The 27,625-nt window shown below is 39.6% G+C and overlaps 1 protein-coding gene across 1 annotated transcript in view; it reads right to left on the bottom strand.

Moving 5' to 3' along the window:
• MACROD2 (mono-ADP ribosylhydrolase 2) overlaps positions 1 to 27,625 on the bottom strand; it is a 1,987,236-nt gene that overhangs the window by 486,545 nt on the left and 1,473,066 nt on the right. The window contains exon 8 of the mRNA XM_027069543.2: positions 4,841 to 4,914. Coding sequence (XP_026925344.1) covers positions 4,841 to 4,914 — 74 coding nt within the window. The remainder of the gene's footprint in view (positions 1 to 4,840; positions 4,915 to 27,625) is intronic.

Below are 27,625 nucleotides of genomic sequence, written 5' to 3'. Positions count from 1 at the left end.
TCCTCACAGTTCAACTTTTGGGCAAATGAAACAAGTCAATGGTGGGTGACAGAACATGTTTTCCCTAGTCTTGTCTACTGGGGCCAAGTGCTCCAGAAAAGCCTCTCTGCATGTGAAAATGTCCAGTCATACAAGCTGGGCATGATTTGCGTAATGAAAGGAATCAAATCAACTGTTGTTGAAAAAAAAAAAGAAAAGAAGTATCGTTTCCTAATGGTTTAGAAACAGAGGGTAAGTAAATGGTAAAATGCGAAGGCTCACTAATTACATGACAACATCAATTATCAATGATCAAAAATCATGAAGATACGCACGATTGAACCATATACTTATCTGACTGAGAGAAGTATGGCCACTGATAGAAGCCACATTTATGCGGATTCCCAACTTTTTTAAAGGAAAATTTTAAGGGACATAACCATATGAAAGGTCCAGAAGTTGCAACTTTACCCCCTGACCTCAACCCTAGCTTTGCCTCAAGGAGGGACCCAGTCATAATGGGGCCATATTAAGCTGGTGAATGGGTAATGAAGATAATGGACAAAAAAAAAAAATCAATGAAACATAGATATGAGAGAGATTGAGAGAGTATGTAAATGAACTCCCTTGCTTCTTGTTGGATTTATAGTCTGTAGTTCTGGTTACTCATGAGACCCTGCTATAGTTCTAGCCCTTGAATTTCAAGACTTTTTTTTTCTATCATTCATTTATTTATAAAATATATCTTCCTTTACATAATATAGCTTGAATGTTTTTCTACTTCTTGTAGCTAATCTCAAACTAAGACCAAAACCCAAGTTAAAATTATGATAATCTGATCAATTTTACCTTGCCTTTCTGTCTGACTTCTTTCCTGAGCTTCAGGCTCAAGTAACCACCTTTCTATTTGAAATCTTCATTCTGTATCTCAAATCACCTCAAACTTAACTGTCTGCAACATCATTATTGTTTTCTTTATGTTTTTTATATCAGCATGCTCCCCTACCAAGTTTCTTAGTAAATGTACCAAAATTTACCAGGGGCTTAGGTCAAAAGCCTAGATGCTATTTTTGACTCTTCCGTTTTCCTCATATACCACACATGATTTACTGCTATGATAGACACTACTACTGTTCATTGATATCCAGTTGCCTCTCTTCTGAATATTTGAGAGGACTTCATTTCCTTGCCCCCTGGGTGCCTTGTTCTGGACAGTGAAATGTGAGAAAAAGTTATATGCATCGTTCCTTTGCAGAAGCATTTAAGAACTATTACTTGATTGTCTATTTTTCCTGTTATGTGATAGATGATATTTCACATGGTCGAGTGTCTGTCAGCCTGGGTTCTTGACTAAGCGAGAGCCCTCTGCTGACTCAAGACATACAAATAGCATGAGCAAAAATAAACCTTTGCTGTTTTATGGCACTAAGATTTGGAGGTTGTTTGTAACTGCAGCAGGAGCTATCCTATCTTAAGACAATCCCCAAGTCCTGCAAGCTCTATCGTCAAAACATATTCCAAACCTGATGCTGTTACCTCCTTTTCTGCCATCGCTATATTTCAAAGAATCCTCATTTCTTGCCTGGATTTACTGCAGTATCCTCTTCATCAGTCTTCCCTTTTCTATTCTGACATCGTCTCTCAAGTCCTTTCTGGCAGCAGCCAGCCTTTTGTCATTTTAAAGGTGAATCTCATCATGCCACTCCCTGTCCCAAACCCTCAACAACTTCCCATTAGACTTAGAATAAAAATCCAAGTTTCTCCACAAACCATAGCACTCTATGATCTGACTCTTACCTACTTGTCCAAATTTGTTTTCTGCCATTTTTTTTTAAATCTCTTTGATCCAACAGCATTGTCTCTATTGTCTCTTACTATTACTTGCAAACAGTAAATTCATTTTCCCACCAGGGTTGTTCTCTTGCAGTTACTTCTATGTGGAATGTTCTACCTCAAGATCTCTCTGTGGCTTGGGTTTCTCCTTTCCATCATACAAATCTTTGTTCCAAGATTATGTCCTCAGAGCCCTCTGTAAATTATCTAAAACCACATCCTCCTATAACTCACTCTCTTAATACCCTGTTTTACTTTATAGAGTACTCTTTGAACTGTCTTGTTCCTTTATTTTTTGAAGTTTCTCTTTCCTAGACTATGTATACCATAAAAGGATGATTTTGCTTTATAGCGTTCTGTCCCTCACATCTAGAAAAATCCTGGTGGTTATTTGTCAAATGAGTGAATTAATGAATAAATACCTTAAACAATCAGGATGTTAAAACAATACTGCAATGAAAAGACAACTGACAGAGAAGTAACATTCTTTCTTTTTTTAAAATTTTTTTTAACGTTTATTTATTTTTGAGACAGAGAGCATGAACAGGGGAGGGTCAGAGAAAGAGGGAGACACAGAATCTGTAACAGGCTCCAGGCTCTGAGCAGTCAGCACAGAGCCCGACGCAGGGCTCGAACTCACTGACCGCGAGATCATGACCTGAGCCCAAGTCGGCCGCTTAACCGACTGAGCCACGCACGCGCCCCAATAATATTCTTTCTTAAGTCCTTAACCTGTTTGTTTTTTGACAGAGCAAAAAATAAATCAAAATACTGCTATAAAAAAACTGTGTATAGCTTTTATCTATCTCCTACTACTTACAATTCATTTACTAAGTAAAATCTGACTTGTTCAAATTAACATGCTTACATTAGCTAATGCATATTGGAAAAAGAAGGCTTTTATTTATTTATTTAAATTCTTTTTAACATTTATTTATTTTTGAAACAGAGAGAGACAGAGCATGAATGGGGGAGGGTCAGAGAGAAGGAGACACAGAATCTGAAACAGGCTCCAGGCTCTGAGCTGTCAGCACAGAGCCTGATGCGGGGCTCGAACTCACGGACCGTGAGATCATGACCTGAGCCGAAGTCGGCTGCTTAACCGACTGAGCCACCCAGGCACCCCGAAAAAGAGGCCTTTTAAAAGAGAATTCGCATATTATATGTTTAAGGTCACAGTGGCGATAACTGAGCTGTGTTCCTTAATCTAAACTACTTAAATTTCTATACAACAGACCCAAGAAATGTGCAAGAAAAAGATCTGAAAGCAAAAGAACAGACTCAAAGACAGAGGAAGCTAACAAGGTTTGTCAGGGCACAGACCATTTAAGTGGGAAACACTAACACATTTCCATGAAAAATAACCTGCATAGTTTAACAGAGAAAACCCATCAGTAGGATTTTTCAATGAACTATAAAAATGACCAAGTTTCCTCTTCATAATCATCTCCTTGATGACTTTTGTGTGAGTATACATACTTCTCTCACATGCCACCATGACACATGTGAATTTTCATCAGTAGGGAATATCCTTGGATCACTATTTTACTGGAAATATGGATTTGCACCAATACACTAGGTCAATTTGTATTCATGAAACATTCTACACTTTTGCTAAGCAGATGGTCCAGGTGAGGAGCTTTTACCATAACCAAGAGATATATTAAAAATACCACTTTCAAAGGGACTGAACTTCTCTCCCTGGCCTCAGGATCCCTCCAAGGAGGAATGGCTGTTGGAGTAAGGAGGGCAAAGTCAGACTCTTGGCTTTGTGAGTCTGAAATCCTCAGTATGTCATTTAACCTTTTGATTCTAGATGAGAATCCTATGCCAGATGTTTCATGAGATTGTTGTGAAAATAATACATGTCAAAGAAATGTTTTGTAAACTGGTTATTTTTGGTATTTTTTTAAAAAATTCTGCTTCTTTGAGGTTATTACAGCCATCCTCTATATCAAATCTGTTATATGTATGTATGCCTTTCAGAGTAAGAGGAAAAGAAAGAACAAGCACCAAAATGGATATGTTTGGCCATGTGGTCTTTACTCCTCCTGGAGAGTAACAATTTCTGAATCTATTTAAAAAATGTTGAAATTACAGCAATTAACAGAAAATTACACTGCTATTTTTTTTAAATTCACAAAGGCACCAAGAAGCTATCTCCCATATTATTAGCAAAGGCCCACAGTCTGTCTCCATACTCAAACATTTCCAAATAATCCATGTCCTACCCAAGAAGAAAGCTAAATTCATGGTTTATATAAATGGAACAAAATTCTTTATAGCACTCACATGAATATCTGAGAAAAAAATCAGAATAAAAACACACAAAGTTGTGTATTGTATGAAACCTATTTACTGTTACAATATGTTAATTGCCAAAATTTTGAAATCTAAGCCTCCACGGTATCTCTACTTATTGTGTTACTTTGTTGAGTAGTTCTCCTGTTCATCACTAAACATATCCTAAAGATTTTATTAAATAAGCAGAATAAGATGCATGATGAATAGTCCAAGAGAAGCAGTTTCATAAAAAATCCTAATCATGAGGATTTAGCTATCAATTATCCATGTGTACTCCAATTTCACACTCAGAAGTTACTTTAGGGGAATGATTAATTATAAATAAAGGGACCTCAAGATACCAAAAAATTACCATACACCAGGAATCCCTGTCAACAAAGATAGCTTAACTCCTTAGGGAAAATAGCACAGGACAATCCATCCTGTTCTCTCTTTTACACACAAAACCCATACTATCTAAAGATGTAAAAATGAGATCATGACCAAATGAGTCTGATCAATTTGTATATATTCACCACCAAAAACAATCAGCATAATCCCTTCATTCAATTAATTACTGGAAAATATTCAATCACCTATGTAACCTCAACAAAGCATGGTCAGCTAGCTTTGGCTCAATGACTAGGTCTACTTGATATTTATGGAATAAATTTTTCTGCTTTTTTGAGATTGAGGATCAAATTATACCATTTTCAATGTTTTCTAATTATGTTGTACCTCCTACCTCGTGATGATTCTTGGCCAGCCATTCCTTAATGGTGCTGAGGGCAACGATGGAAGCAGGCTCATTCGGGAATCCTAAGCGAAGAACAGAATAAAACAAATAAACAAAAAAAGATGAAGGCAATAGAGAATTCACTGATGGTATGACACTGAATTTTTCTCATTTAAGCAGTATGCAATTCAACCAATTACTACTGAGCAAGACAGGTCTCAGTAAGGTACCCATGGATATGAAGCCCATGATCACACATATGACGCATGAAAGGGGCTAGTCCTATGCCAGTCCAGCACTAACAAGAAAAAGGATTTAACTGTCTTTTAAATTCTACAACAGTCAATTAAAAATATATCTACATTTGTTTAAGAGTTTTCAAAGCACTTTCATATAATATTCTCATAAGAGGTGCTCATATAAGGTTTATTACCCTCAATTTATAAACCAAGTAAATATGGCTAGAGAATACATGTACTTGACCCAGGGTCATGGGCCAGCAGGACTCTATCAATGAACTGGCACAAGACAGGACAAACAACTTGCCAAATAGCCATACCACTGAAAGTTATTACCAGAATTCAAAGAAAGTTATTATCAGAATTCAAAGAAAGTTATTGTCAGAATTCAAAGGCCTTCCTTTTAGGGCCACTGGAAATTATGTTTGAGGGGCGCCTGGGTGGCTCAGTCGGTTAAGCGTCCAACTTCAACTCAGGTAATGATCTCACAGTTTGTGGGTTCAAGCCCCGAGTCAGGCTCAGTGCTGACAGCTAAGAGCCTGGAGTCTGCTTTGGATTCTGGGTCTCTCTATTTCTCTCTCTGCCACTCCCCCACTTGTGCTCTGTCTCTCTCTGTCTCTCAAAAATAAATAAATGCTAAAAAAAAATTATGTTTGAGATTAAGACAACATGAATTGACCTGGTTGTGCACTATGGATTTGATTTTAGAAAGATGGGAAGAAAGACACGTATGTCCTACTGAGCAGTAGCACACATAATCAGAATTTCTAAAACCCATCCAGAATATCTCTTTAGTTTATATAAATCAAATGTATTTCTGAACTTGCAGAATCATCATACATTCTGCCAATAAAATATATGTGAAGGAATAGCCTTACAAATTCTATATTTATGGGGAAAAAAGAAGAAAAGACGGAATGACTATTCCTTTGAAACTACTTTCTTTAAGTTTACTATTGGCTTCCTAATCACCAAATCTCATATAGTCAATCACTCATTCAAATCAGTCTTCATCTTTTCCTGTATCAGATGTGCTTGACTAGTTTTCCATGTTTCAATACCTCTTCCCTCCTGGATTTTTTAAAAAAATTTTTTTACTGTTTTAAAGTATACAACACAGTGGATTTGTATAGTTCCACAAAGTTGTGCAGCTATCACCACCAACTCCAGAATATTTTCATCATCCCCCCACAAGATTCTGTGCCCACTAATAGTCATTCCTCAATATCCCTCTACCCCAGCCCCTGGCAGCTATAAATCTATTTTTTGTCACTATAGATTTGAAGATTCTCCTCCTGGATTTTTCAGCACTGCCTTCTATGATTCCTCTCACCTATTTGAGCTCCTCTAGCTCCTTTTTCTAGGAGCATCCATTAAATGTATGCCATTCCCAACATCTAAAGTCAGCCTTCACCTTAGTCGATATTCTGTGTTAGCCAGCTGCAGCATCATCCACTAACATGCCTTTTAATCAGGGGCTCCTGTGACATTGTTCTGTTCAGATGCAGAAAGAGAGAGGTATTGCTGAAATGGGGAGATCTGGGATTTAAAAGACCAGTTTTATTGGAAGGCAAATACATACTCCAGTAGTTTATACTAATGTTATAAAACTCATTACACTTTCAGAGAAAATGTATGAAAGAAGAGGAGCAAGAGAGAGATGTTTGTCCGCATTTCCAAGAACAAATGTTGCTTTTCTGATTAGGTTTCTACCTACACACTTTGTAAGAGAGTGCATTAGGAAAGGGGACAAAATAAAGCAGGGCCAAGCTCCACTTGACCACTGTCATATGAGAGAGAGAACCACTGTCATAGGAAAAATGTGCACAACTTTTTATTTTTTTATTTTTTTAACATTTATTTATTTTTGAGACAGAGAGACAGAGCATGAACAGGGGAGGGGCAGAGAGAGAGGGAGACACAGAATCTGAAATGGGCTCCAGGCTCTGAGCTGTCAGCATAGAGCCCGACGTGGGGCTCAGACTCTCAAACCATGAGATCATGACCTGAGCTGAAGTCAGACGCTTAACTAACTGAGCCACCCAGGCACCCCATAACTTTTTAAACTTTGTAAATTCATCTGTGACATTTGGGATTGTGAATTTGTTTTGAACTGTTTCATCTATTTACATTTTCCTTAAATGAAGGTTTCAAAATATAAAACCCTTAAAATAAAACCTGTTAGTTAGCTCGTTCATTAAGCAAATTATTATTGAACCAGAAAAGAGAAGATATACAGACATGTTTAATGAGCCCCTGTCCTCTAAAACCCAAAGTCAGAGGGAGGAAATAAATAAGAGGCATGCCTGCGAATGAATCAGGGATGTGGGGACACAGACAAAGGGAGCTAAGCAAGAAAGAGGAGGCTTTCTAGGAAGTGATAGAATGTTTGGGGAAGAGAACAATAAAACAGGGAGCTGAGGAGACACTGTCCTCAGAAGTATGTGTGAGCAAGTAGGAATTAATGGAAAAGGTAAGAGAAGTGATGAGAGGTAGAAAGAAAAGGAGTCCCTGTGGACTGCAAGGAAAAAGCAAGAGGCTGGGATGGGCATTTGTGGTTAGGGGTTAACTACAGGTGGCTTTTCTAGTTTACCTTACCACCACCTCCCCTCTGAGTTTAACATCTGCATTTGTAATCACCTGGATACCTCCCCTTGATGCACTCCAGAACCAGAAGTGTAATGTGTATTCTTCCACAAAATGAACTTCTTCCAGTATTTCTGGTTTCTGCTCATGGATATCTCTCTCCTAGACACTGCTTCAGTATTTGACTGTTTCCCCAGCTGGTAACTGAGTCCTCTGAAATATTTTATACCACTTCCTTTCCTTCTTTGCCATCTGATCTCATTCAAAGAACAATCAGTCCTCACTTTGATTACTATAGTTGACTCATAATTGTGCCTCTTTGGTCATTCCCCGGCTTCTTCATTCTGTTGAGCACACCACTTCTAAGTGATTCTTCCTAAAGTATAGTTACCACAACATTACACAAAGCAATGGTGACCTTGGGGACTCTCCAGCAACTACAGAGTGAAATTTAGCTCCTTAGCTGGGCATGATACACCACAAGGAGCCTTTCTAGACTTGGGTCTTAGTTTTTCCTATTTATTCTCCTCCCATGAAATTCTTCTCCAACTTTTTGATGTGTTTAAGAAGTACTTAAATCATAAGATTATAGGGCTATATAAAGCTAATAAATACTGTAATCATGCTCAGTTGCAATGGCCGTCAGCATTAACCTTTAGAAGACGTAAGTCCCCACAGAGAAATTATAAAAATTCTCATAGAACCATGGCAACTACAGTCAGGTCCCAATTATATGTGACCTCCTGGTCACTTTCCCACATCTATCAAAGCCTCTGGCACTGAGCTATGGTTTTCATCTGTATCTCAAGGCTTGCCATAACCGTGGGTGACTTCAGTGTCCAATAAGATGACCCACCTGGCCTGCCAGTTACTTGACCTGGTCATTTTTGACAACCACCTCCACTCCACCACCTCCCTAGATCACACCCTGCTCCTTGAAGCAACATTTTTATTCCCAAATTACTAATTTAAGCATGCTCTCTCAAAACTTGTTCTATCTTTAGTTTGTTCTGCTACCTTCCAAGGGATGTCCTTTATAAGCCCTTGAAGCCCAAACTAGTGCTTATATTTCCTGCCTGAATGGTGTGACTCTTTCCTACCTCTCTAGGCTCTTCTCACACTGTATCGCTCGTTGCTTCCTCAACTCCAGCTACACTGACCTTCTTTCTGTTCTTTGAATGTGGCATGTTTGCTTTTGCTCTCTGCCAGAAGGCCTTGCTCATGCTGTATCTTCTTCCTGAAATGACATTTCTCCCTCGTTTCCTAGCTTATTTTAACTTTTATTTGTTCTTTCCCCAGTCATCACTTCTCCAGAGAAGGCTTCTCTGACGACTCCCTATTTGACACTTTCATAACATCATGTACCTTTCCCTGGTGGTACTCATCTTAGCTTCAATTTTACCTTTATTTGTGTACATATTTGATTAATAATCCTAGTAGAGTGAAAGCCCTAAGGAGGCAGACATCACATCTGTGTTTTGCTTATCACTGTATCTCTAAACCATTGCTGGCACCTACAAGATGATCAATAAATGTGTGTTGAATGAGTGATTGGACTGTGGACTTGTGATTCATTGTACTGACAGCAAGAAAGCCAGCACTGGGAGAACAAGGGTGTTTAGCTCTAGAGTCTCAGAGGGTGAAGGGTGCAATGATATATCCACATTATCCTATTTCATCCCTGAGGGGAAACTACTGAGAAGATTCATATGAGAAAACACAGTTCCTAATGGAATGATATCCTGTAATCAATTAAAAATGGAGGGAAATATCAAGACAAATGTCCCTGAAAATATGCCTTCTTTCAGTGGGCATATATCTATACAAGATGAAGTATGGTGTTCAGAGGAAACAGCAACAGCACAATTCTTTGTCCACTTAACTGCAAGACTCCAAGGGTTACAAGTAAGACCAATGAAGACAGGATAGATTTTTGCTCAGGGATGGGCTCCCGACGACAGTAACGCCTACCTCGGGAGGTCACAATGTATTCTGGTCACCAGAGGGCTTTTGTTCATAAAAGCAGGATGGCCACCCAGAGGGAAGGCTGCAGACAAGCTTTAGATGAATCATTGAATTAAATGACATAGAAAATCTCTTCCAAGTATGAGGGTCAATGAGGCTGAACAAGCCATTAATAATTTAGGGCCAGGCGTGCAGGGAATTATATATGTGTGTGCCCAGGTGTACATAGAATCTGTGCTTCTGTTGGCATTCCAAAGCTTAGTTCCTTATTCATTAGTATAGATTATTAAATTTAACTTCTGTTGTGAATGTTGAAGTTGATTTACAGAATGTGTAAGTGATTTTTTTCTTTTTGTTTACTTTTATATTGAAACTACTTGCACAATTTTTACATACACACAAATGTACATGCATACATCATACACACATACAACCCTTACCCAAATCAAGATATAAAATATTTCTAGCTCTTCAGAAAACTGCCTCGTCCCAAGTCAATATCTACCCCATGAAGAAACTGCTATTCTCTCTTCTACTGTCACAGATTTGTTTTGTCTGTTGTTACACTTCACATATATAGACATACAATGTGCACCCCTTTTGGTCCAAATTTTTCAACATTATGCCTGCCTGATTTATTCATGTTGTTACATATAGCAGAAGCTTCTTCTTCTTCTCTGCAGTGTTGTATTCCATTGTAAGAATATGCCACAATTTATTTAGCCATTCTACTGTTGATGGACAAGTGGGTTGTTTCCAGTTTTGAGCTATTAGGAATGACGTTGCCGTGAACATTCTCATAAATGTCATTTGGTGGACATGAGCACTGTTTCTGTTGAGTGGGAGCTGGGGCTACCAGTTCATCGCTTAAGCAGACATTTAACTCTGGTAGATTCTGCCAGTTTTCCAAAGCAGTTTTACCCATTTACACTCCTACCAGAATTAAACCAACACAATATTTACAAATTTTGAACAAGAGAGGTAAAAATTGAAACAGAAAATTCAATTTACAATAGTTTTTATCCATGGTACAGCAAATAACTCATTAGACAGATATTTTCCTCTTACTCAGTTATTAAGCAGATATTTCTCTTTTAATCAAATTGCAGAAAGATATAGCAATGAAGATTCACTGAAGGTCCTGCCCAGCCATTGGACTATTCGTTTGATGGAATTGTTAAAAATCTGGAATGTTTTCAACACAATTCGAATGAATCTGGTTTTGACCTTGTCATAGACGAAGTTCCTCTCTAGGTTTCATTCTTTTATTCTTTTGCTGTTGTTGATGATTCTCCAATATCTTCAACTTTGTCGATTGCTCTGACACAAAAACTAAATTTGTTTCCCTGACATAAAAAAAAAATACCACTTTCTACAAATTGGTGTTTGTGGTGTGTGTCAGAGCAGAGGTAGGTGGGGTGTTGGGTGAAGCAGGCGAAGGGGATTAAGAGTGCACATCTCGATAAGCGCTGAGTAATGTGTAGAATTTTTGATCATTATATTATACACCTGAAGCTAATATAACACTGTGTTGGTTATACTTGAATTAAAGAATAATAAAAATACATAAAATAAAACACATTCTACTGAAAATCTAGCATATTCTACTGAAATAAAAGTAGACATAATTTGCTTTGCCTGTAAAACTACCCTTTTTGCAGGCAGAAGCAATGGATCAGCTTTTGTTTTAAACCTAAAATGACAGTCTGCTTGCAGCTCTGGATCACCCTACCATCGAGGGCATATGGTAATGCCTTAAGTCAGTTATTTCAAAGAAGTTCTTACTGCAAAAAAATATCAAATTGAACATAATTCCAGGTATGATTAACCCATGTGTCCAAATGTCAACACCCCTCTACCATGTACAGTCTAGCCGGGGCCTCGCTTTCTTGCATTGCCCCTGATATCCCTGTCAAGCCCAGCCATAAGGAGTCACCTCTGCCTTAACTGTGGATGCCTTTCTAGCAGTTGTAAGAATAAGGCAACCTAGATATCAACGCCCAGGCAAAGCTCACAAGCGTAAAAACCATGCACAAGTTCTGGAGTGGTTTTCGCCTCAAAGGGTGTTTAGTCCATAATCTCATCTCACCAAGAAGGGTACTTAGTCCAAAGCTCTGATGAAACACTGGTTGCCATACTAACCATCCTTCAGTGGCTAGAAGCACAAGATTAGTACTGAATTGCGATAAATATTCAGAAGTTAGAAGCAAGAGTTAAAAAATATCAAAAGCAAAAACAAAACTTCTCTGGAACTCTGCATGTGAAATTCACATTCAATTTTGAGTTCTCCCTCCTTATCAAGTCTTTAAAGCATGTTGGTACTTTTTTTTCTATTTACACACAAACTCAAGCAAAATACTATGCAGGTCTTAAACATGGGGTGTTCAGCATTGACACAAATCTCAGACTGTCCCAAATGACAGGGATGTATCGCTGGGTTTATTGAAATGTTAACATCAGTTGAACTGAGATTGTCAATGTCGATTATCAATGCGAAATTACACTTTGCTTCAATTTTGAGACAGTATAACCATAACATTTTCCATCTTAGCACAAAAATTCTGGTGTGGGGACCACAGGGACATGAAATAGTATACTTTACAAGCCCAGGTAAAAGGACATGGAGCGTGAGATGAGTTGTCTTTCTCAGAACATTCCTCATGACTATTTCTTGAACGAACACACACACACACCTGACTTTGGTCAGGAGGAGAGGTAGGGGGATACAGATGGAGGGTGCACCGAGGTGTGGGGCTTTGGGGGTATAGGAGTACGGGGTATATGGGTGAGCAAGGGAAAGTATAGGGAAATGAATTTATTTTTTAATCTCAAAACAGTTTTTGTCAACCCCTTCCCCCTAGGCCTCCTTCCAAGACATAAAAGCAATTCTGATAGCACGATGAAATCAAATTACTTGAAAGAAATGAGCTGAAGGAGGCTCACCGTTAAGCAATCGCTAGAGCAGCCACTCAGACAATTCTGGCTAAAGGCTGAGTTTCACAAAAGATAAAACAGGTGAAGTAATAAGAGTGACATTGGTCTCAGTGACTGCAGTGAGCACAGCAGCAGAATGCTAAAGAGGGTGTCACTGGCTTTCCTCAGGAGAGCAAAGGGCACCACAGTAGGCAAGAGCGAGACGTCCCCAGCCTGTCAGTAAGATGGTAGAGTCTCAGCTGGTGTTGAAAAGGCAGGTTTTTGTAAAATATGCACATATATACATAATATGGCATCTTAACAAGTTCAATAGACATAGCAGATGCTGACAACACCCTATACACATCCCCTTGGCATATGCCATCCTTGCACACTGGCTTGATTTACACCCACTAGCACCAGCAGGCTTTTAACTGAGGGTGTCCATAGTGACACCACAGGTGGGGCAGGTCCAAAGTGTCAGGGAATCAGGACCACCAGCAACATTTCTCAACCCATGATTAATGAGAGATTGTGGATAAATATCCCAGCTCACTCACCCCTCAGGCAAGACAACACTGAGGTGCATGCTTCATACAGTTTCCTCGAGTTGCCCAGTGGGATTACCCACCTGTTGTTCACAGTGGCAAACTGCATTCTTATTGGCTTCTTTCCCTGAAATCATCTCCCCAGTTAACTACTTGAACTCAAACCCTTGCCCCTGAGCCTGATTTGGGGGGAAGCCAAACCACGACTGCAATCAACATGCATTCATGAACTTGAGAAAGTGAGGGGTCATGTTTTATCTGATGGCACCCATTCTTCAGACTTTTTTACTTGTAAGGTCTGGCATGTGCATGGTAGATAAATGTTTTATAAATTACTTAATGATATGGAGGAAATAAGTTGGAAGTTGTCAGCATGGAAGCACAATAGTATTTTACTTTGGGGAGGGGGGAGGGTAGAGGTCATATAGGTTAGGCTCACACTGGCATGGAAGCCTGGCCCCACTGGACAGAAATCTTGAAACCACAGTAAACTGTTGTTGCTGCTGCTGCTGCTGTTAACATTTATTGAGTAGTTATTATGTACATGTCACTCTACCTAGCATTTATATGTATTATATTAATTAATCTCCACAACAACCCAATGAAAAGAAAAAGGGAGAATAATTGAAGATGAGCTGGTCTATAAATGAACAGTGACTTTAGTGTATTCAGGGAGGCAGTGGCCAAAGATGATTAATTTGGTTTTATATTAAAAACTACCAAGAGGTGTGCAAAATGCAGTCTAAGTGTTATGCAAGCATTGGTAGACTCAGTATCAATCACTAATGTGGTTTAAACCAGCATATGCTTGAAGAGGAAGCAAAGATACTGCATGTGGCCATGGGTGGCAAGGGTGGGAGCCTAGGCTGTCCTTAAGAGCCCTGTCACCTCTGGCTTCCACATAAAATTGCCTGAACCTTCAAAACTCCCTTCAAGATGTGTTTAGTCTTTCCCATTTTATAGAATGAAAGTGACTCTTAGAGAACCCAAGCAAGGGGCAGGGCCAATACCCAAGCCTGGGTCTGCCTGATTCCACCCATACCCTAGCCGAGTGCCTGCTATTGTTCATCCTCCCACATCCATAGAATGAATGGAATTTACCATGACCCCTCTCCTTCAGAGATTCGCCTCCTGAGGCAACAGTTTCAAACTCCAAGAGAAGGAAATGAAATTGGAGGCACATAGGATGAGAAAGCTTGTTTCAGTGTGCCAAGCACGGGGCCTCCTGCCTGGTCACACCCAATAGACCTGGGGTCACTGATGTTTTGCTCTCTTTCTCGGGTGGCAGCACCCAGTCTACCATTTAATGTCTGCATTTCAGAGTATGGATGGGGCCCAAGGAATCCCCTTGGGATTGTAGAAAAGCTGGTGGATGGGATGGTACAATAACTCCTCAACATATAGGTACCATCATTCTGGACACAATTGGAACCTAGAAATCTGAAGCTCACTGGCTCACAACAGAACTTCTGTGTATCACACCTCTCTCTGTGGTCCTGCCTTACCCATTATTTTGTTCAGCTTAGCACTGATTTTCCAAGCAAGACCTCTAGGATTGTCATATATACAAGGGAGAAGGAAAATTCTGTACTTCTTATCATTAAACTCTCTCCACACCCGTTCTTTCATTTCACTTGACATTATGTGTTCCATAGCAAGTGACACTCCATAAATTCTACTATATTCAGCCTCAGACTTGAGTTACTTTTGCTTTCACCTACTTAAAACATTGTGCAACATGAAGTTTTCCTTTCAAGTTGTCTTTCCTTTGCTCTGCAAAGCGGGTATGAATGAGCTGCACTTTTATGGGACACAAGGTTACAATCTATGCAAGCTTCATCAGTTTCTAAAACTTATGAGCTCCAGCTTCTATTTCTGAGGATATTTTTTAAATCATCTTTTGCCTAAGGAATTATAATAATGACCTAAGAAATGGCTCGTGAAACAAATGCTATTCTATGCAAGCTGTTCCTACTAACTTTGAATAAGTCTCTTGAGAAAGGAGATGAAAGATCTCATAGAATCACCTGGAACAGAAGATTTCTAATATTCTCTTTTAAAAGAACATTTTTCCTACAGGGGCAATCAAGGGAGTTCACCAAAGGTATCACATTTGAGTAGGAAAGATTTATATTGGGATCTACTGAAAAGACAAAAATGAAGTTTCTACTTTTGAACTGGTGGCACCCTGTGGTGCATGGACCTTGTAGCCAATGATCTTTCTAAACATAAAGCACACCATGTCATAGCCATGCTAAGGGATGCCAGTGACTTGCTCCACACTTGTGACCAAAGTCCAAACTCCTCATTTTGGCTTTCCAGAGCAGTTGTGTGGCCCCCCTCATACTCTGAAATGCTTGGTTACCATGAGTACCTCCACTGGAATATAAACTCCATGAGGCAGAGCCCTTATCTGTCTTATTCACCTTTTCACCCTCAGTGCTCAGAGCAAAGTATGTGCTCAATAAGGTGTGAAGCTTCCTAGCATCCTGAAATGATTTTATGCCACGTAAAGCCTAGGAAAATCATCTCTCTCACCGGAGGGAAGGAAACAAACTAATTCTGTACAGCTCTCTTGTGCCTGCTGGGCAAGAACTTCCACAACACATGTGACCTTGGCACAACCTAAAGGCATGGACTTAGGACAATGAGAACTAGGTCCCTTGGCTTTAGGTCCAAAAAACACCTCTTGGGCTTCTGTGACCTTCAAGCTGGGTCAGAGAACAGGAGCTCCTTCAGAGACACACCATTATAGAGGGTCTCTTAGCTTCAAGTACCTGACTTAGAGGCATGAAACCACATATGTCCTAAAAAGCTTTTATGTTCCCACCTGCATAGCCAGGTTGCAAGGTTCTCCTGAAGGAGATGCACTGAATATTTTCATCACAGCTTCCAGCAGCATTAACCATGACACCATAACATGGAAGAAGAGGAGTGAGTCCCCAAAGCCCCTGCTTATTGGCTTTTACTCCCCAGTAACTAGCCAAGTTCCCTTGAAGGCCTAAGTTTGCAAACTGCCCTCACAATCCCAGGAATTTCTCTGAAGTTTCTCACTGATCAACTCTCGTGCAATAAACACTGAGCATGGAGAGCCTCTCCTCTTCACGTATGAATGTTAAGACAGACCTTGGCTGCTACACTCTTATGTCCTGAGGTCCATCTGAACCAGTCTCCAGATTTCAGCATGTGAAGTTTTCTTAGATAGAGCTGGTGCAATTGGTGAGAACTCCACTCTATGGTTTGATAGAATTTACAAATGGCAGCCACTCTTTTGCTGAGAAACACAGAGATTAATGCAATCTTAGCAACTCAGACTGTGATTAAAAATAACACATTATTTGATATAATTATATAATTTCTATGATCAAAAATATGTCTTTTGATATACTGAAAGCCCACTGGAGTACATCATCCTGAAAATCATTTTCAAAGACACTCTGAAAGATCACAAGTGAGAAATTCTGAAAATTTCTCTGTTGTGATGGAGAACACAGTTTGATGTGGGCAGTAATGTCACCATTAGACTACTGTGTCTCTTTTTGATGGTTTGGATTCTGAATGTGCTAGATTGGATGAGCATATTGAATTCCTCACTCCTCTTTGCCACACCCTCTGGCACCCTTATTTTTCAAAACTATCCTGTCGGTGGAGTATATTTCCCTGTGTCACTGATGTTGAGTCTGGCTATGTGACTTGCTTTGGTCAATGGGATGGGAGCAAATACGAGACTTTAAGAGCATTCACCAGCATAAAAATGGAATGTTCCAGGTAGCCACTGCCCTTTCAGAATGGCACCTGAAGTGAGGTAGGTGAAACAGACTGACCACTACCAAAAGGCTGGGATCCAGGTCAGTCAGGTCCAGCCCAGCCTCAACCAGTTAAACCCAGTCAATCTGCAGAACTGTGAACAAGAGAACAAATGCTATTTGCTGTTAGCCTTTGCTCTTTCGAGGTCATTTGTAATGCAGAAAAATCTGACTGATACATTGAGCAAAGACTGATATGCTTTTTGAAATCCCACTGAGGATGTATGGCACTCAGGAGTGGTTTTTCTTCTTATCTAGGTCTTGGCCAGTTTTGGAAGATGGTTTCACTTGTTGACTGTCCAGAGTAAAAATATTATATATGTAATAAATTGTGCATATTACTGCAAAGAATTCAGAGGCATGGGAATTGTTTCCAGAGAAACCCTGGAATAAGGAAAAGAGAAAACTTTTTGCAGTCAAACCTACTAGACATTGCATCCTGCCGTGAAAACGGCAATCTGTGTGAGTATAGCCTGTTCCTTTTTATTTTTTTTTAAGATTTTATTCTTAAGTAATGTCTACACCCAATGTGTGGCTCGAACTCACAACACTGAGATCAAGGGTCACATGATCCACTGACCGAGCCAGGCAGGTGTTTCTACAAAGCATGTTTCTATTCTTTGCCCACCCAGTAATATGGGGATAAGGCTACCCTCTTGCTGTGAAGATTAAATAGAATAAGTCACATACCCTTTGTTCCTCACAGGGCTTATTTAGGTCCCTCTCCCTGCATTTACCTTATTTACTTAAAGGTGTGAGAAAACCAAAAGATGTAAGGAAGCCTAAAGGTACATGAATGCCATTCCTCACCTGAGGCCTGGAAACCCAGCTAGGAGCACCAAACTCTTCAGTATGTCCTAGAGTCAGAACCTCAAGTGAAGGTATGATCAATTGTTTCCCCTGAGAGCCTGGAAATAGATTTACATTACCTATTTTTTCCCAGAATTCCCTCCTAATACTAGAAAATATAATTTTTTGGTAAGAGAAACAAGTAGTAGAAGGGGAGGTATTCACAAAGTGACCTCATTTATAGCTAAACCTCTGAATTGTACCGTACTTACTATAGTCAAGTATCGGCATCCAAAAGACGCTTGCTAGTTAGACTCCCAATCACTACACTGTGGATTTCACAACATCCCAGTGATATGATGAATATGCTTCTGTAACAAATCTAAAATGAATTTGGAGCGGCCTGAGCAATGGCCTCTGATTCATCACAGATATGACCTTTTCTTGTTCTATCTGGAACATTCCCTTCACTGGCTTTTAGATTTCTAAGGTTTACCCAAACATAAGACACCGCTCCTGAAATTGCCCAGAAAAATGTAATTGGAAGTGACGTATGTACTATTTCCCTCAAACAGAAGCCGAGCTCTTTCCTCTTAACCACAGTGAGGTATTTGGGGGAATAGTAAGCATTTGAGGAATTATAGGAGAATGGAAGAGACCAAATAAACCACAGAATTTTAAAGCAGGAAAACTGCATTTTAAAATGCAAATTTCCCACAATGCTCATCATTTGTCAGTCTTAATAATGAATGACAGTATTTCACCAACCATGAGCTCCAGACCAAGTTTGTGGTAGCATAATGAAATCCTAGAAGGGCATATTTCTCATCAAAAATCAATTTGTTCTCTGGCTTGAGCTGTAGTAAGCAGACACAAGATAGCATGAAGTTGTAATGTGCCATAAAAACCTGCCAGGACCAGAAAAGAAGTTTAGGGTGTGCTTTTAGTGTGAATAAATACCCATTTAAACATAAATGTTAAAGATTTATTTTGACGGATCCCTTTAGGAAGTTGGAACTTTTGTGTACACTCAAAGGTATTCCTGAGAGAAAAATAAAGCAGATGTTTGCACAGTATTTTATGTATGTGACACCTGACATTATTTTTCTTCTTAAAAAGTAGAATGGCGTTCTGGCACACAAGAGGCTTGGAAGTTGTCACTCCCTCCTAACAAGTGATAGGCTGAAGAAACTGAAAAAAAAAATCAACAACTTTTCTTAGATCTTTCAGAGAAGTGAGGTCCCAGGGCAAATCACTGTCCCTTCAAACTGTAGAAACAGGCAGGTGAATACAGAGAACCACAATTTCACGGCGCAGCAGCTCTTTGAGCAGAAACGTCCACAGGAACCAGTACAAGGGGAGGGAAACCTAAACTGTAGTTAAGGAACTGTTGGAGCTTGGGGTACACATGTCTTAGAGTTAAAAACTCCAGAGGTGCCTAGCCTTAGGGTGCCCACCCCACTTTTGTAAGTTTTATCTCCAGGAGCTCAACCAGGTTTTCTCACAGTGAATATAAAGAAAACCCTCCCTCATGCCACCTGCAGGGGGACAGGGAAAGGGACTATGGCAATATCTTGGTTTGAGAACATAAATTGTTCTGGAAACATGCTTGTAATCCAAAACACTTGCATATCAAAGCGAATTTCAAGAACCATTGTCTCGGTTGTGATCATGTGACAGGCGGCATCATGTACTACTCATATTGCAAGATAACACTCACTTATCAAGTTAAAATTTTTTTAGAAATGTTTGCTCATCTTGCAGAACGCTCGCAGAACAACTTACTTGCAATCCAAGGTTTTACTGTATTTTGAAATAGGCCACACTGTTCTCAACAAGGCTTGCCTTCAGGAGAAACTATGTTACCAGAGCCTAAACTACCTGGGGGAAGGGGAATATTCTAGTCCAGCCAGCTCTAGCCATCTGTCCACATGGGGGAAGGAAAACACCCAACTGTAGCCCATGCTAGTCATCCAATCTCACCTGAAGAGGGAAAGAGGGAAAATAAGAAGCACTTGTGACATTCTCAGTTCAGAGGCATGGGCTCACTAACGACGGAGACCTGAGCAGAGGTCTAGAGCATGTTTCCCCTTCCCCACACCTCCCCACCACATTACTAAAGGCCTATTTACTGTAGTTCCATTTACCAAATACACCATGTTCAGCTATCAAGAAAAAAAAATCAAAGCATACTAAAAAGCAAAACTCATAGTTTGAAGAAACTGCCTAAGCATCAGAACCAGATTCAGATAAGGCAGGGATGTTGGAATGATTCATATGCTAAGTATTCTAATGGGTAAAGCACATAGCATACAAAAACAGATGGGCAATACAGGGAGAGGGACAGAAATTCTAGGAAAGAATCAGAAAGAAGTGCTGGAGATCAAAATCATTATAACAGAAATGAAGAATGCCTTTGATGGGCTCAATTGTAGACTAGACATAGCTGAAGAAAGCACCTGTGAGCTTGAGGATATAGAAAATTTGGAAGTCAATAGAAACTTCCAAAATGGAACAAAAAAAGAGAGAACAGAATATCTAAGAACTGAGCAACAACTACATATGAATAATGGGAATATCAAAAGATGGTATGTGGGACTCTCTATACCTTCCAGTCACTTTTGTTGTGAATCTAAAATTGTTCTAAGAAAGTCAATAAAATAAGATAAAACAAAATAAAATAGCTCTCAGATTTGACAGATGAGCATTTCCAGCTACTATTTCTGGCATATGTTTTTTAAAGTTCCTTTTTTTATTTTGAGAGAGAGAGACAGAGAGAGGGAGAGAGCGCGAGCACACACAAGCAGGGTAGGGGCAGAGAGAGAGGAAGAGAGAGAGAATCCTAAGCAGGCTCCACACTGTCAGCACAGAGCCCAATGCGGGGCTGGAACTCATGAACCGTGAGATCATGACCTGAGCTGAAACCAAGAGTTGGGCACTTAACCAACTGAACCACCCAGGAGCCCCTTCTGGCATATTTTCTAAATAACAGCTCACCCACCAATGGCTTCAGTGTTTTTTTGGCATTCTAAATTCAAAAGCTCAGTTTAAGAAATGATATTGAGGCAATTGCTGTGTGACAGCAAACATGTAAAATTTCCACTCAAGCACAGAGGCTCCATGATTACTAAGGAATGCTCTATCAGAGACAAAACTTTTTTGTGTGCAATAATGTCAATAACACATTAAAATTACCAAGCACGTTTCATGTACATTAGGAATTTCCTTTATTACTGCCCATTGCACTTCCTGTCACAATTATACACAGACACATTTCTTGTGTTATTACATACAATAATAAATATTGTATTTTCATAAAAAATGTAGAATGGACTACTGATACACACAACACAGGTGAATCCCCAAAATACTACTTTGTATTTTTAATTGTTTTTAATGTTTATTTAGTTTTGAGAGAGAGGGAGAGCGGGTGGGGGAGGGGCAGAGAGAGAAGGAGACACAGAATCTGAAGCAGGCTCCACCTGTCAGCTGTCAGCACAGAGCCTCATGCAAGGCTTGAACTCACAAACTGGAAGATCATGACCTGAACCCCAGTCACATGCTTAATCGACTGAACCACCCAAGCACCCCCCAAAACGGAATTTTGTATGAAGGAAGTCAGACATAAATGTGTACATACTGTCAAGATTCCATTGATACGAAGTTCAAGAACTAGCAAAAATAAGCTGTTAGAAATCTGAATGAGAGTTGTTAAAGGGGGCTGAGATTGACTGAAATGGGTCATGATGGAACTTTCTAGGGTGATAGAAATATTCTACAACTTGACTGGGGAGTTGATTACACACAGGTATTCCCATTTGTTCATATCTTCCCCCCTGACTTAGGAGAAGCTGTTACAGAATTCAAAATGGTCCCATTGCTCAAGATGGGGCACAGGTGTCCATGCTGACTGTCTTTATTAATGCCTGGTGCTCATCTGAGGCACACGGACAAATGAAGTTTGAGAAGGGGACTCCTACTCTTCTGATCTGTTTGCAGCAGATCTGAAGATGATAACTGCCTTCAAAATGCTTAATATATTTGTCATACACAAAGAGAGAGTGAAAGAAAAAGAAAGATTAAGAGAGAAAAATTTCCCTTGGCAGATGGGAATATGGGGAGCAAGTTGAGAAGAATCAGTGGGGCAAGTCATGGTGGTGATGAAAGAGGGGTGTCCGTCAATATTGCAGAGTCTGCCTAAGAAGATGGGCAGGTAGAGACAGAAGGTGAGTGACTTCTGCCCCAGGGGGGCCAAGTGAAGCCCAACATGTTCACAATGGCTCCTGTACAGGGTTAGAAACAGAAGATCAAGTGCCAGGACAAATGCTATCTTGACATGTTTCTTAAGCTTCATAATGGCCCTCTATGTTGAATTTTGATTGTACCATGATGGTTAGTAGAAAACATGAAAACTCAAAGAACCTGCAGTTTCTCTTTAGAGGTAAGGAAATAATGAACTGCAGAGATGATGGCCTTCTCATCTAGGTGAAGCAAAAGAGAAAGTGTGAGATGGAATAGCCCATGGCAATTTTGATAGAAAAGGGAAGAGGATGGTGGAGTAATCCATATGGCCTGAGTTAAAGTAGAAAATGAGAGCATGAGCAGTCATATGCGGGCATGACAATTCATTCTTTGCTCACTTCCCTCCCCCACCAAAAAAATAATGATTCCTAAGCTGTTCTATTCCTGTTGTAATGCCTCTCATTTTTGGACTGTATCATTGTGTATAAAATTATTTTAAACATTTTCAGTCATCAAAAGAGCCATCACATAAAAAGACTTGGAGAGGAAGTCATTCAAGACGTAGCAATGGTTTCGTGGCCACCATAATGTCACTGATTTAATTTTCTTCTCCTCAAGGGCAGAAGTAGCCCCCTCTCTGAATTTATTTCTGTATAGTCACCTGTTTCCTTAATTCCTGTCAATTCCTCAGTACCCACATAATTTATCCCAAATTAAACTGCATTCATTTGTATGCTTCCTAGTAAATAGTAGACTTTTAAAAGATGTTTATTTTCTCTAACTTGGGCTATACTGCAAGAACCTGAGATCAGGCTATCTCTGACTTTCTTTCTGGGACATAGTATTTATGAATGTACTGCTTTCAGTTAACACTGAGGTTAAGCAGCACCATGCCCAGCATTCATAGCTCAGATCCTCTCTTTATCTCTCAGTATGTATGTGTGCATATACAAATATATTAAAATATTATGTGTAAAATATAAACATAATGCATACTTACCATGTTACTAAATATAAACACAATGTGACATTTACTTCATCTTAGCTTTTATTATCTAGACTGAAAGGACCTTGGACAGCTTCTGCCTTGTGTATAAGAAAGACATGAGTCATTCAGCCTCTTCCAGAGTAGTAGATACCAAGGTACTCAGATCCTAACCCAGTCTGCTACTATAGACACAGATACAGAATGGCATGGACACTTGAGCCCAAACTATAATATTATGTGAAAAGGCACCTTCTATTTTTGTTCTTTTCCAAATAAAGTTTTGAGTAGCACACTCGCCAAATGAGAACTATAATATTGCAATGTATCAACTTGAACATTTTATTTTATTATGTTTGAATGTTTATTTATTACTTTGAGAGAGAGAGAGAAAGAGAGAGAGAGAGAGAGGGGGACACAGAATCCGAAGCAGGCTCCAGGCTCAGAGCTGTCAGCACAGAGCCCAACACAGGGCTCAAACTCACAAACTGTGAAATCGTGACCTGAGCCAAAGTCAGACCACCCAGGCACCCCAACCTAAGCATTTTATAATTAAATACTAAATATGTGTCTTCCTTACTTTCAAAGAATGCTATGGTCAAACAAAGTGTGACTGTCAGAGTTCTGACAGGAAACACAGTTTTCTGAGATAGTTTAAATAAAGAGATTTAATGAAGGGACCACTTACAGTGAAATAGCAAGGTTCAAAGATAAGCAAGATAAACTGGGACTCCAAGACACCAACAGCCCAGGGAAGCAGTCAACACCCTAGAGGAAAGTAGTGGAAGCAGTGTCACTATAGCCTAGTGAAAGAAAGGGCTTCCCAGTAAAATAGTCATTGAGAGGCATAGCTACTGCCAGAAACATAGTGCCAAAGTGGGGGGGGGAGGGTAAGGGGTAGGGGGAGTCAGGGGTGGGGATTTAGGGAAAGCAAAATAAGGAATTGAGATAAGAAATATCCGAATCAAGGGCTCCTGGGTGGTTCAGTCAGTTAAGAGTCCAACTTCAGCTCATGTCTTGATCTTGTGGTTTGTGAGTTTCAGCCCCACATAGGGCTCTGTGCTGACAGTTAGGGGTCTGGAGTCTGCTTCGGATTCTTTGTCTCCCCCTCTCTCTGCCCTTCCCCTGCTCATGCTCTCTCTCAATAATAAATTAATGTTAAATTTTTTTTAAAAGAAAGAAGATTTTTTTTTAAAAGAAAGAAGAAATCATTTCCTCCCACCTTTCCATTCTGCTAGTTAACCAATCCCTCCCTTTCCCTATCAACCAAACCCAAACAAAAGCTAGGCAGCAAGGAATCTCAGGCAAGTTTGCTTAGAGAAAAGAGAAGAGGGAGGAGGGGGCCAAATAGAGAACTGCCAAGAAACTAGGAAGTTGTGCTATTGTAAATAAATGTGCTATTGTAAATCATAACCCTTATGAAAGTTAACCCACTGGGTTATCGCTTCTAAAGTGTTACTTACTTTAGACAAAGCTCCAAAGATTGGGCACCACATATAAATGGCACATAAACCCAAGTTTTGTCAGGTAGGCAGGAGGAATTGGTGAAATGTGATTACAGTTATGAGCCACAGGCCCAGGAACTCAAGTGAACAGGTGGGAATTGGTGTATCCTAGATCATGCAAACATTTGCCCCATTTTAAGGGGGGCTTGTCTCTCAATTAAGCAGCAGGCTGGTTTCTAATAGCGTTTGTCTGAAGTTTTTGTACTTCAACCTTACTTGTTTCACAAGCTTATCATTAACCAGCTGGTATTTACAATCCCTAAATATGCACTGGACAGAGATTTCCTTGAGGATTGTGGCAACCAGGACCTTTACATTATTAGAAAAATTCTGGATCCATCAGGGTTTAATCACGTTCTATTCTACCCTAAAATTTCCTTCAGACCCTGATGATTTTTTTACAAGATCAGTTAATTTTAATATCATATTTTGTGTGCTATCAGTTTCAAATGCGTTAGTTATAAAATGGTCTTTAAGACATATCTATCTGTATTTATTTGCATATGTCTTTATACATATAAAGAGCTTTTCTAGGACCTGAGGGCCATTTTAACAGCCAATGGGTGTCAATGAATTTAATCAAACACCATTCAAGGGCGTCAAACATTTGTCTGACATATTCAAATCAGGAAGAGAAGCTGTTGTGGAAAATCGAAACTTTATTCTAGGTTTCTCTTAAAGAAGAGGCACTCAGCCTTCATCTTAATATGTTCTGAAGGCTAATGTACCTGGCCGAGCTTACAATATTGTCAGAATATACAACACATCTGAAAACACTCGCTAACATCCATTGCTTTAAAAAATTAAATAAATACATACATACGTACATATATAAGTACACAAATACATACATAAACAAATAAAAACATGTCAGGGGTAAAAAGAGAATCCAGTACTTAACAAGTGCCCACAAAAAGCTATGTCAAATTAGATACCTAGCAAAGAGAAGGCCACGCTGCTGTTTATCACATTGTCCTCTCCAAGCCCTTGTCAAGAGGAAACTGTCTCTCAGGTGTCAGGAAAGATTTGTGAAAGTTAATCTGATTTTCCTTTCAAGACTAGGGATCCCAGCATTTTCACGCAGGAAGTCTTTAGTACTTTCCCAATATGCTCAATTTTCTGCCAGACACATGAAATGGCTGTTTGACATCAGCACTGCCTGAAATGCTCATCTCTTTTTGTATTGATTTATCTGCTAACCTTGACTAGAGAGTCTTAGATTGCAGATTGGTCGTGCAGCAGGAGAAGGCCATTTTGCCTAGTGACAACTTGCATTTGTGATTGACAGCCACCTTGCACCCAAACTGCCTGGGATCTACAAAGTCTCTTGAATCTCTTTCCAAGAAAGAGCCATTCTTCCTTTTCTGCACAGGCTTAATTTGGGAATTAGAGAAAAATTGCTGTAAAACAGCCAACTTCCTTATTTACTGTGACATTCGCAAGCTGTCACACTCTGTCACCCAATCCGTCAGGAAGTGTTTTTCCTAGATGCTAGGCATTATGCTAGGGCTTCTGGTGAATGAGAGAGAATTTCTAGCCTCAGAGAACTTGATAAAGGGGGAACAACAGACACACACACACACACACACACGCATGCATACATTCACTTACTACCATGGAAGGTAATATCCATGCTCCACCCACCCTCCTTGGCCCATCCTACTTATCACTTGCATTTTTGGTGGACAGTCCTATATATCCCAAGACTTCCTATTTCATGCATCTCTGTCTCTCTGACTCAGAGCTTTCTTTGGCTCCCAGAGAGGGCAGGAGGGAGTTTAGCTTCAACAAATCAGACACAATAGAAAGTTAATGACTCTAGGAACAATCCTAATGGTTTCTCAGAAGGCCCCTGTGTTAGTTTCCTACTGTTGCTGAAACAAATTGCCATAAACTTAGTGACTTAAAACAACACAAATTTATTATCTTACAGTTCTTGAGGTCAAAAGTACAAAATAAATTTCACTGAGCTAAAATCTAAGTGTTGGCAGGATTGTATTTCTTATGGAGGCTCTAGGCTGATTCCATTTACTTGCTTTCTCCAGCTTCCAAAGGCTGCTTCTATTTCTTGGCTACTGACCCTCCTGGGTCATTCTTCATACGACTGTGGTATCTGATTCCATTGTCATATCTCCTTCCTTCCCTCTGCTTCTGTTGTCATATTGAATTCTTTCACTCTAACACTTTTGTTTGCTTTTTATAAGGACCCTTGTGATTATACCACCAGAGTAATCAGAAAATCTATCTTATCTGCAAAGTCCCTTTTACCATATAAGGTGACATATTTGTAGGTTCTTGGGATTAACATGAAGACCTCTTTGCAGGGCCATAATTCAGTTTACCACAGCCTCTGATAAAAATAAACCCCACTTGCCCACAGCAGAAAGCCATTCATTAATGTATCCTTTACTGGCTTTCCTCCCTTCGTGTCTCACTCTTTCATTCCTCAACCTGTGTTTGTGGTATTACTTCTCAAGTTTCTTTCATCCAAATCCTTCTTTCAAATTAAAAGACTTACTCATGCCCATCAAATTATTTTATAATATAAGAGGTTTCCAAAGGCAGAATCTGATAAATACAAAAGGAGCTAAAGGGCTACAGAAATTCAAATAGGGTGTGATCAGCCCAAACTGAATTCCAGAGATGCCATGGAGAAGGAAGGATTTAAATAGATTACAAGGAATGAGCATATTGTTTGTAGTCAAATGAGTAATTTGGGATTTCCCTCCCCTCCTACTTAAATATATCTATCAGAACCAGGTTCTGACCAAGAGAAATATCTCCATCTTGAAATCAAGCACTTGTCAAAACTCTTTCAAGTTCCCAAGTAGAGGCATATGACCTAGATTTTTCTCATACCCCAAAACATACAATTTTATCTGCAGGACTCCAAATCTGGAGAACTATGTTGCAGGGGGATCTTGCTGATTTTCCTTCTCTGCTACTGAGGTAGGATGCAGTGATCCAATTGAATGAATATGTATTGAGGATCAAACACAGCCAGACAGACACAACCCTCTTAGCTGAGGGAGACACCAAAATCAGGATGTGTCAACTGCTCTTTGCTCAAGGAGTTTATAGATTTACTGGGGAAGCAAAAGGAGAACACGGTTTTAAAATTGGAAAACAATATTATATTTTTTTAAAAGAAAAGCCACATCGCCAACCTTTTGACATCACAGAGGATGATACTATGTGGAAAGAAAACATGACTAT

The sequence above is a fragment of the Acinonyx jubatus genome, chromosome A3, assembly GCF_027475565.1.
Source record: "Acinonyx jubatus isolate Ajub_Pintada_27869175 chromosome A3, VMU_Ajub_asm_v1.0, whole genome shotgun sequence".
In the NCBI taxonomy this organism is placed as follows: Eukaryota; Metazoa; Chordata; class Mammalia; order Carnivora; family Felidae; genus Acinonyx; species Acinonyx jubatus.
The sequence above is the reverse complement of the archived record's forward strand: the minus strand, read 5'-3'. Positions and strand labels throughout refer to the sequence as shown.